This window comes from Camarhynchus parvulus, chromosome 2, assembly GCF_901933205.1.
Source record: "Camarhynchus parvulus chromosome 2, STF_HiC, whole genome shotgun sequence".
NCBI lineage: Eukaryota > Metazoa > Chordata > Aves > Passeriformes > Thraupidae > Camarhynchus > Camarhynchus parvulus.
The window spans coordinates 74066908-74078634 of record NC_044572.1 but is presented as its reverse complement, the minus strand read 5'-3'; the positions used below and the strand labels follow the sequence as shown (position 1 = coordinate 74078634).

Below are 11727 nucleotides of genomic sequence, written 5' to 3'. Positions count from 1 at the left end.
GTCTTCAAACTTACTCTCAATTCTGGTTTTAGGCACCTTCAAGGAAGCTTACTGGCATTCATTTTAACATTGTTATGGCATTCTTTGTGTGGTTTGTAACATGATGTACTTGATGCTGAAAGAAATAGCATTCTTCTGTAATGAGCATAATCAGGCAGGTTTGTAGCTCTGGAACTGCAAAGATTTGAATTTAGAAAGCAGGTACACAGGACTGTTTGCACACTACCTCAGTCAAAAACCAGTTTCAATTTGCAATCATGCTTTACATTGGCAAAAATGTGTACTGAACCAAAGGTAGAAGATTAGAGCACTTTATAAGAGCCGTTTCATATTAGATATTTGATTTTATTCTGACAGTTCTTAAGAGTAGGGGTAAGGCCTATGGTATTAGTCAGAACATGCCTGTGAATAAATATGACAGCAATAAGCCATATTCTTATTTGAGGGTTTCTTAATGTGTTATCCAAAAGGAATAAATACTGAAAAGATTGCTACATTTACTTTTAGGAATATTTACAATATATTATTCAATCATGTTTTTACCCTATGAACTGGAATTTTAGGGAAATAGAGTTTGCTTTTATGTGTCTACTGATATAAAGGCCTTTTTTAAATGTTTTATAGTTGAAGGTTTGGGGTATATTTTTTTCTATTTTTCTATACAAGAGATAAGAATTCTGAAGTTTTGCTAATATTAATATTAATAGAAGATTATATTTTTTTCAGGGAAAAATAATCTGGCAGGCCCTTATTTACAGTAAACAAACAAAAACCCAAATTTTCCTTACATTTTTAATTAGCTAAAACTACAAGGGAATCTTAGACCAGTCAGATTTTCAAATTTTATGTATGAAATAGTTCCTTACATGTTACAATGCAGATATAACTGAATTTGTAAGGAAAAATCTGATTAACTTTATCACATACTAATGGAATAACAATTAAACTTATTATTCGTTATCAAAATTAAGGCTGTAAAGGCAACTCAGAAAATTCTGTTATTAAGGCTGTGCTTATTTCTTAATTTTATGTGTGTGTTATAGGTGAGTTTTAATCATGTGGTGTTTTTTTCAGGTTTCTTTTTCTCTGCTGAAGAAAAGCTGGCCTGCACTTCATAAGCAACTATTGACCTTGTCCAATGAGTACACAAATATTTAATTCACCTTATTCTCCTTAGAAGGGGCTATCAAGTATTTTGCTTTGGTTTGTTTGTTTGCTTATTTGTTTTGGCACTCCTATTGTGCTTTCCACTATAGATGGCCAGTGTTTGACAATTAATTGAACAATAAAAATCCTCATGGTCTAAAAGCCTTATTTATATGTCTTTTACAAATAAGACCTGAGGAATAACTACTAAAGAAAATACTTCCCAGCTGAGATATGTAGCCATGAATTCTTGGTTTAAAGGACTGATGGTTTTGCCACAAGCTTGGAGCTCAGAAATTCAAAACTATATAGGTCATAGTTCTCAATATTTATTTTATTTTAAGACTCTCCAGTAGAAATAGAAATAGAAGACTGCTTCCTTGGGAAGTGGTATTTTGTTGGAATATTTTTACTACAAATGACAATCTCTGTATGAAATGAGACAAATCTCTACAGAAAATAGTCATTTTACCGTAGCCTCTAACTATTCCCAAAACAAGTTTACCCAGTATGGAAATGAGGAAAATAGAGCAAGCAAAAATAAAATATGTGAGCATAAGAGTTACCATAATACTTGGAGCCCATGGAAATTTGCAATAAGGAAGAGGATTTTTCTCTCTCACTAGTGCACTAGTGTGAAAGAATGCCGGACTGAGGCCTTAGCTATAAAGGAAAACTTTTTTACAAGAACTGTTTTTTGGATTATATAATTAAAGGTCAGAAGACAACCTTCATGATTTTCTTTTTTTCTGTCATCCAGCCTCATTTGTGCCAAGGCTGCTCAGGTCACTGTTTTGAGCTGGTGATGCAGGAAGGTTTCTATATCTTTGGTATAATTGTGCATAGCAGTTTCACAAAGTTTCTCTGCTGGGAGTGTCGTTCAGAAAGGTTACTGTGACATTTCAAAAACTGTGTCTTATTAACAGGAATGAAACATGTTTGTTTTCCCTTTTAATGCATCAATATTGTATACACATTTATCTATGTTGTGATATGTTTATCTAGAACATAAATACATACTTTTATATATATATATATATGTATGGAATATTGATGTTAGAAATAGTATTTTCTTTGGGTTATATTTTGCTTTGAATGTAACATAAAGAGTAGCAAGCAAAACTACTTCTCAAACATGAATAATTTGGAGGAGAGAAAGAAGTTCGGCCACAGTTTCCTTCCAAAAATAGTTTTCAGCAGTCTCTGAGTTATGAACAAGGTTTACTAAATAAAGTGATGCTTATGGCAGCTAAATTAACTATAATATCCTTGACTATGTCTGATGGAATTTCATGAAGAGGGAAATATTTTAAATTGTCATTTATAAATCATCTCTTTAAACCTAGTGTTTGCTCGCTGTTTTGTCAGCCATGTCTTAGAAAAGTATCCAGTAAATTTTCTTTGAATAAATTTATATTTTGGGCCCACTTATATTAAAGCACAGCTGTAGTAAAGGGAAAGTGAGTTTAGCTGAGTAAAGGTAAAATAGAGCTTTTCTGTCAATGCCATCTAACATTTTCCTGGTCTACTTCTCTTCTGCATACTGTTAAAACATTTTCTGGCATGACAATTTAGCAGCATGACAATTTAGCAGCACTTAGAGATATATTGAAAGAATGTCGAGGACTTTTGATCCACTTGATCCATTAAGAATTATGTGGTAGGATTTGTTTCTGGGGACAGAGGGAAGGTCATAAAAATGAGAATATATTGATCATTGTAACAGAAATCCAAATGTCTAGGTCATCAAAGCCTGTCTTTGATGGTGGCCAGCTGTGGGTGGTTAGGAAGAGTGAAAGCATAAAGTAAGCATGTAGTGATAATTAAATATAGAAGTTTCTTCTATGATCACTGGCAGTATAAGATTGTGGGGCTTCTTGATTGATTATAACTTACATGGAGGGCCTTTTGAAACATTTCCTTCAACAATTTTGTAATCCACTTAAGCAGCTGGCATCTATAAAATGTTGCTGCAAGGAAATCCACAGTCTAAAGTGTGTTTTGTATCTGCAAAATAATCTCCTTTTCTTTTTGAACCTGGTTAATTTTTTCTGTTTTTATTAGAAGATTCCTGATTCTGTTATTGAGAAACACAGTGAATATTAGATCCTGCATATAATTCATGTTTTCATAGACATCTATTTCCTATCAGTTGGAAAATCCCAGCCCACCTTGTTCTTTATAGAGAAACCATTTTCTGACTTTGATCATTGCTTGTCCTCTTCTTTATTTTTGCTTGATGGAGAATACCCTGTCTGAGGGAAGACATACTAATGAGAACAAGGAAGCTTTCACTATAAGGACATGCCATTTAGTAGCATAACATTTTTTCTTCTTTTCTGAATAATTCTTAATATATTATTTCCTTTATTTACTTAATATCTTTACTTACGGAGGTAAGCCTTTCCCACAATTAGCTATTATAACTACAAGATCTCATTTGCGAATAACCATGTTGTACCACTTCATCAGTTCACTTGCTTTTGAATGGCCTTTTTATTTACTGGTCTTAGTAACAATCTCAAACAAGCTCTCATACCAATTATTCATTTCCTTTGCCAGATCAAAAGATCAGATCTAAAAGAATTCCACTTTTGTCCATCCTCTATTAGGATTATTGAATATTTACTTTAATTATTTTTTTCTGTATTTTGTTGAGGAGAAGATTTTCTAGCTTAATTTCTTTTGAAATGTTGTTGATAGGCCTTGTCAAATACCTTCTGGAAAGTTCAGCAGATTATGAGATCTGAAGCTCCCTCTTCTATATATAAGAAGCATAACTGCCTTGATTCATAGCATTCAAATGAAATTCCTGCGAGTGGCCAAATCTTAATTTCTGTCCTTGTGAACAAGCAGGATACCACACTATCCAGAAACCAGCCAAAACTAAGAAAGTTCATTGGTTCTGTAATGTTTTACAATTCTGAAATGAGTAGGATGAGACAAACAATTGCAACATGCAATATGATGGAGATATTTCTTATGCACCTATGTTAAATACACTGAAGTTCCTCAGTAAATTAAAGTTTTTTCAACAGTGTCATGACTTTCAAATATTTTGAAAGGTGTTAGTGATTATTTGATTTGTATTTTCTGTACTTTTTGTGGCTGCAAAGTTGCAAGTTGTGCTACTTGTTTGGAAGGTAAAAGATACATTTAGATTCAGCTACTGATTTTTCTCTGACCTTTTAGTGACTATAATAAATTAGAATTTGTTCTGCTTCCCTCAAAAAGTTTTGATAGAAGTTTCCACACACAGTAGCTAGACATGGGTGCAAAAATATTTATAAAATGCTTGCCTTCCAAAACTTAATAATTAAACAAAATACCATTTAACAAATATTAATGGAAATGTACAAAATTATTTTGCCAAATATAAGTTCAAAATTTATATGATTTCTGGTTTGTAGTCAAAAAAAAATAAAGAAATATTTCATTCTTCTTTTCAAATATATTTTTAGTTTGTTCTTGTTGACTAGGGTTTACATCAATTTAAAGACAATGAATTTTCTCAAAAATTAAATGTGTGTTTTGATTTTTTTGGGGGGAAAAAATTCAAGAGAAACTGACATTCTGAAAAAAATATTGGTTTAAAAACTGTCATTTTTATTTAATAGTTGATTATATTCTTCTAAAATGGAAAGAAAAATAGCTGTGAAGAAGGGAAAACAAAAGAATTTAAAAAATTCTCTCTGGCTTATTGTATTTGTGAATTCCCATGTTATTAGCTCTATCTTCTGTCATGTAGAAAGTGACTTTTCATACAGCTTAACCATATTAGAATAGAGTTTAAATAAGCCTCTCAAACACTGCAGAGACAATAAAGAAGCCCAGAATACTTTGTCGGAAAAATAAAAGTTGTATTCACATGTCTCCTTGTGTTTCCAATTATGTCCTTATCTTTACTATTTATAGGATGGCTTTGAACATAATAGATAACACTGTTGCAAATAAGTGAAATTGTTTTAGACTGAACATCTATTTGTGCATCTTGCTATGAACAGATTACAGCTGAGTGATTTCTGTGCTGTTCAAGCCTGATAATGATAACACAGTGTTTGAAGGCTTCTGGTAACTTTTATTTCCTGGTGTCTAGTTCAACTTATTTGACTCAAAGCAAGGAAACCTAAACTCTTTATATTCTTATCTAAGATGTATCTTACTAACTATCTTCCTGAAAGGTTCATTGTGGTTTTTTTTCAATTTATTTTATTTTGAGTAGTTAGTGATGGGCCAAAAGAGTGTTTGCTTTTTTATTCAGTATTGGATAAACTTAGAGGAACACTGTCAAAAATTTTAATTCTGATAGAATAAGGGCAAACTTATTCTACCAGGTTGAAGCAACCTGGAGAAATGATTGCATTTAATTTTCTCCGTCATTCATGATGATTCTTGTGGGTCCCTTCCAACTCAGAATATTATGTTGTTAGCATAATGAGCAGCTCTGTAGCCATTAATAAGTATTTATGTAGTTTACCTAGTAGGAGCAAATTATAATAACAAGGTTTGAAGGGAAATAATTTAGCAAAATTGGTTCTCTTTCTTCCAACTTTGTGTGACAGGTACCACAGGAAGAATTTAAGAAGTAATAGGAACATGTGATTCAAAGGCAACAGAGTCACACTGGACAATGAGTGAGAGAAATGAAGGGTAAACTCATGACAGACAGTAATGCAATTGATAAATAGCTTGGCCTGTGAATATTATTACATATGATTGAAGAAGAAATTATGGAAATATGATATGCTGTAAGAGTGAATGAGTTAAAAACATCTGCATATACAGAGATGGAAGCTGGTGGATATTACCTGATCTTTGCAACGTGAGGATTTTGTTGGTGTAAGTGCTTGTTTTGTACTCAGGTGTTTTTTTACTCTCCTTAGACTGTTCCTCCTATCAACCACTTTCCTGAAGGCCCTATGAAATATTACTTTTTACATTGTTGTCACTAACATAAGATCTTGTGCACGTCTGCTTCCGTAAAATCCCTTCAAATATACTTTTTTTTTTGCAACAGAATCTAAGAACTCACAGTCAGTTGCATGTCCAGTGGCTACAATTATTTTTATATATTTCTGACTTTTTAAACATTGTAAATAACTTGTAAATAACTTGTAAGTTCAAACTGAAATGCAATATTAATGTATTTTCTTTGTTTCTGTGGTCCTGTGGCAATTTTGTCTTAAGAACATATAGAAAATTCATTCAGACTAAAGAATACCATGATTTTGTTTACTACATATTGGTATGTTTTGTTAATTTTCATCCAATTTCATGTGGCTAAGCTTAGCAGGCACTACTTGGGAAGCAGGTATCCTGTTTTACAAGTTTTCCACTTTGAGTTGTCTAGGAGTTTCGCTTTCCAATTCCTCACAATTTTAAGGGTATAAGAAGACATTGTAATAGTGCCCTTGATTCCTAAAATTTCCTAAATATACTGACAAATAAATGTCCAAAGATATGGCAACAAATAATAATAATAAAAAATTATACTCTTTATATAATAATGTTAGTAGTATGTTTATATATAGTTAAATACTTTCACAATGTATACTAATATTTTATTTAACACACACAGGATTAAATTTTAAACATCAGATTCAGATTTTACTGATCAGTTATAAAATAACTTCCTCCAACACAGTGATAGAAAAATATTTCCTTATAGTTATTACTTGGAAATTAGTACTGTAATGCAAATCAAAGCCATAGTATCTTATTTGATGTTTGCTGATATAAATGAATAGTGAGGGAGATGTTCCAGAAACAAACCAGAGATTTTTACTGACTTATATGTAGAAGTGTTGTCTCTACCTGTTTAACCAAATTTTCTTTCTTTTTTTTTTTTTTTTTTTTAGCAAACAGGTAAAAAACCCCAGATGTTTTACAGACTATTTAATCTTCTGTCCTAGTATGTACTAGTTTCATCTTCTGTCCTAGAATGTACTCAGTTAAATACATCGCATGCCACTGATCTCAGTGTTGCTGTAGACAAAATTGGTTTTGGAAGAGTGTCTTTTGTCTATTTATATATTTAATGGCTGGATATTATTTGTTTGTTTCTTCTTATTTCATGGTGTTGAAGGACTGATAGAGATTTGAAAGCAAAAAATTATGTCCTGTTCACTAAGTGTTCATAAAGAAGATCAACTGTTTGCATCACCTGAAGACTTTTAAAAAGCTTTGTAATGCTGATTATGTAAGACATGTCTTAATATTCTTAGATTCTTATTCTAGTAAGGAATATAAAAAAATCATTAGTTAATAAAAGTACTATTGATTAAAATGAAGAAAAATCCATAATATTCACAGTTTCTTAATAGATCAAATTGTTTAACTTGATATCAAGTCAATAAAAATTTGGTCTCCATTGCACCAAAATAGATTGCTTAATGGTAGTGTATTCAGCTTTCAACTTCACTGGATTTTATCAGCCTATTAAGGAGAAGAAATATCCAACTAAAAGAGAATGCAACATTCCACTTTTCAAAGGACTAATATATTTTCAATATCTCTTGGTGTTATGGCAATAATTAGCTAAGAGAAAGTGAGGAGGAATAAACCTTCACGTGTTTTTCTCCCACAGTAGCTAATACAGACCTTTTAACATACTGCTTTGGCTCTGAAATTATTTAATCTCAGAAGCATTTCAAAATTGTCTTCAGTGCTTGTATAGTACAAAACACGTATAATCTAAAGATTAAGGGAAAAGAAGAAGCATTTCAAAATGTTTTTGGATACCTACTCTATTTTGTGATAGCTAAAGTATATTTTTGGCTACAGTTGACTAGTTGCTCAGGTTTCTTTTTACCAGACTTGAGAAAACTCAGTAAATTGAGGGGAGGGGATGCTGGTTTTTGTGACACTTTCTCGGTCTTCAGATTGACAGCTTTAAAAGTGGTTAAAAAACAACACATAGTGCTTGTCAGCAAATGTCTTTGGAAAAGTAGAGCTTAAAGGATTGAGCATCTTTTTACGCTTTATCTGTTGCACTTACAGATCACTTCTGATGATGATATAAGTATGATTCAAAACTGAGAACTATAGAACAAATAAATTGAGATTTTGAAACTAATGTTATGTGTTTGGATAGATAAATTGTGCCAGCATGTTTTTAGAATAAGGCAGAAGTATTAGCAGTTGGCTCCATGTTCTCTTCAAGCTTGAAACTCATGGTGAGAACAGGCAGGCAAACATTAGCATAGTTGTAAAAACTGGTTTATTTTTTAAAAATAAATACAAAAATATAAATATAAAACATTGGCAGATAGAATTTGATGAAATGAAGTTGCACAAACTTTTTTTTAAACCAGCTGCATATTACACTTATTAACACCACGTGTACATTTTGTTTTATTTTAATGTACAGAACAGGACATATTGGAATTTTTTCTTCTTCGCCATCTTAAAAGCTGCACTTGCAGGAATAGGACATGTACCTAACAGAAGCGGCTTGTACATGAGGTTGCTTAAGGGATTATCACCCTGTTCAAATTTCTGAAGGTAAGATATTTTTTATTTTACTTACTAAAATGTACAACACTGAATTTCCATAGCTTTGGCTCTTGGAAGTTTGATTAAATAAAATGTTGTATATATTCCAAGTGGCATCCTACTAGAAAGAATGAATGACATTAATGGACAAGTTTAAAACAAATTTTAAAAGGAAACCATTGTGCTGAGTGGCAGGAAAATTTTCCTGAATGTTAAATACTGTTGAGTGCAGAAGGTGTCTGTAAAATTACTTCCGCTCAAAGGAAAAGAAAAAAGTAGCCTACTGTAGGTTAAGAAGTGTCTTTGTCACTTTCTCCTCCACCGTACATCTCAGCTAGCTTATTAAACCGAGGGCCCCACTCTCGGAGGTAATCATAGTTTTGGTCTCCTTCGGTAGTACCTGACTCCAAGGAGCTCAAGGATTCAGCTATGGAATCGTTTCCTTCATAGGCATAGGTTGCAAGCGAGTCATACGGTGGCGCGGAGGGATCAGTGTCGTGCTCTTTTAGCCTTTGGTTAATGAAATCTCGGACATCCGTGTTGTCTGGGGCCGAAGGAGTCCTCCGTGGCACAAATAACGTTTCAGGGATAATGTCTCGCCGAAGCTTCTTATCTTCAATAGCTGCAGGATTCCTCAGTGTGCCGATATCAAAGGCTTGGGTGTCTTCCTCTCCACCGCCTTCGTCATTGTAACTCACAATGTTGTCTCTGATGTCCTCTTTAGAGAGGATCAAAGGCTCCTTCTTTCGTTGCCTCTTCAGAGCAGCAAATAGCACCACTATAACTTAAAGAGGGAAACAGAGAATGGGTAAAGATCTCTATTTAACAATTTCTTAGCAGCAAATCCACCGGGTGCAAGAACTACATTTCAGCTACATTTCACTAACTCTTTTTTTTTTTTTTCATAATCGGATAAACACCTCTATCTGTATAATGGTAGCACAATAAAGTCTATATCAAAAACCTATTTTGCACACATTGTGTGCTCTGCTTTACAGGACCATGAGCTTGTCTGCATGCTCCTTCTGTAGCTGTAATGAGCTTTAAAATAGCCAGGTCTATTCTGAAGAGATTTTTCCTTTTTCAAGCTCAAAGGATATTGTTAAAAAGTGGGTTTGAGTTGAATTATAGGTCATTAAGTGTTATTCTGAAAACCACAAAATGGAGGTTTATAAAATTTTCTTTTTTTTTTTTTTATTACAGCATTGAAACCACTGAATAGACAGGGCTTTGATGTAGTAAAATTGCTGCTTACTGTTATATTATATGTGAAATATATACTGCATATTGATTTTTAGTAGTTATTTAAATGAAAAAGAGACTTTTCCTGAAAAAAAAAATTAAAACGAGAGACATGAAAGCAATTTTTGATTATATTATTCATCCTCTCTGAACTTTCATTTTTTCAGCAACTTAACGAAAGAACATAAATGAGCTTCTTGTTGCACAGTGATAGTTTAACAGTCTGGGACTTGAATTCTTATTTACAGTGTTAAATTAGCAGATAACTACAGTTTGCCTTTGTTTTTTCCTTTTTATTTTAAGCTGCAGTTATATTCTTCTTGCAAAATCCAGGACCATTAACTCTATCAACCTTCATAATTTTGTGAAATGAGTCAGGCCTTAAATATTTGTTCCTGGATAGGGGAAGATGCATTTCTCTCCTTACCTAGCAGGATAATGATGCAGAGGAGAATGGCCACCAATGCCCCCGTGCTGAGGCCGGCAGGGAGCAGCAAGGCCTCGGCGCTGCAGGACTGCATGTTCCCCCGGCTGTCACAGGCACACACCCGGATGGTCAGCGTGCCCGTGCTGCTCTGGATTGGGTAGTCGTTGTCCGAGATCACCACTGGGAGAAGGTAAGTGCTTATTTCATGTCGACTAAAGCCATTCCTCCTCGTCAAAATCCTGGCAGTGTTATCTAGATCGATTAAAAGATACTGTTGTAGGCTATACAAACAGAAACCATATAATTTATAGCACATGCAAATAATTGTATTTTATATGACTTCAAAATAGATCCTGATATCATAGTGATAGCTCTGTTTTTCTAACAACATTCTCATTTGATCAGAAAGCTATTTATAAGTTTTTAGGTACATCTGGCCTGCTTCTCTGTGGCTCTGCACCACCTTGGCGTGTGATTTGAAAAGAGGATTTCTCAAAGCTTAAAATGTTTTATAGATTAATGCATGCAGTGTGTGACACAGTTACAGTTCAGTGCTGAAACCCTGAAATGCAGCAACCAACCGAGGAAAAAGAACCTTCCACTTTGTGCACTTCAACAAGTACTCTGTTCTAGAAGATTCTTTCTATGGCTCATCTGTGACAACACTCACAGAAATGCTGTCAACTCAAGATGAGAATTGTTAAACCAAACTGCTTTCAACGCTCTGTAGAACAATGAATTATTTACCTTAGCATATGAAGCAGGGCTTTTTTTGGATAGAAATTGTCTTAGGAATTCAGAAAATGTGAAAGATGGTAGGTATTCCTGCACATTTTTGAGAAGTGAACTTACTAAACTGTATCTGTAGCCGACAAATCTTAGTTGTGTGCAGGATACTTCAGCACCAAAAGCTGTCCACAGAGTGGCCAGAGGGAAGGGAAGGAAGAGAAGGAATTAATAACAGGGAGAGACTATTTCTTCTACTGTTAGAGCCACAATGCTAGAGTGGCAGCCAACACCAGAGTTGATAACTGTTTTGTCCAAAAGAGTGAAAATACAGGTTTAATGTGCACTAAAAGGAAAATTTAATTTTCCTCATATTTGTGGGTTGCCTGAGCTATGTAGTTAGCTATCTCGATAGCTAACTTCAGACACAACTAAAATAACCCATGTGCAAAAAGAAAAAAAATAATTACAGATAATAAGGAAATATCAAGATCTATACCTCTCTGTACTCAGGACCAAGATATAACCTTTGTTTAAAATATCAAATCATTTCTTTCTTGCTTCCCTTCACTGGTTGTTATGTATTTTAACATTATTTGTTTTCACTCAACATCAAAAATGAAGTGTCTTACAGATCTTTAAATACTTCTTCTGCAAAGGATTTTATAAGGTATGCAAAATATTTTATTTAA

General features: G+C 33.4%; 1 protein-coding gene across 5 annotated transcripts in view; it reads right to left on the bottom strand.

Moving 5' to 3' along the window:
* Positions 1-8664: 8664 nt before the first annotated feature.
* LOC115915613 (cadherin-10) overlaps positions 8665-11727 on the bottom strand; it is a 93598-nt gene continuing 90535 nt past the window's right edge. For all 5 annotated transcript variants that reach the window (XM_030969144.1, XM_030969136.1, XM_030969162.1 and 2 more), the window contains 2 exons: positions 10310-10561; positions 8665-9424 (listed from right to left, as the gene is read on the bottom strand). In XM_030969144.1, the coding sequence (XP_030825004.1) occupies positions 8931-9424; positions 10310-10561 (746 nt within the window). In that variant the 3' untranslated portion in view covers positions 8665-8930. The remainder of the gene's footprint in view (positions 9425-10309; positions 10562-11727) is intronic.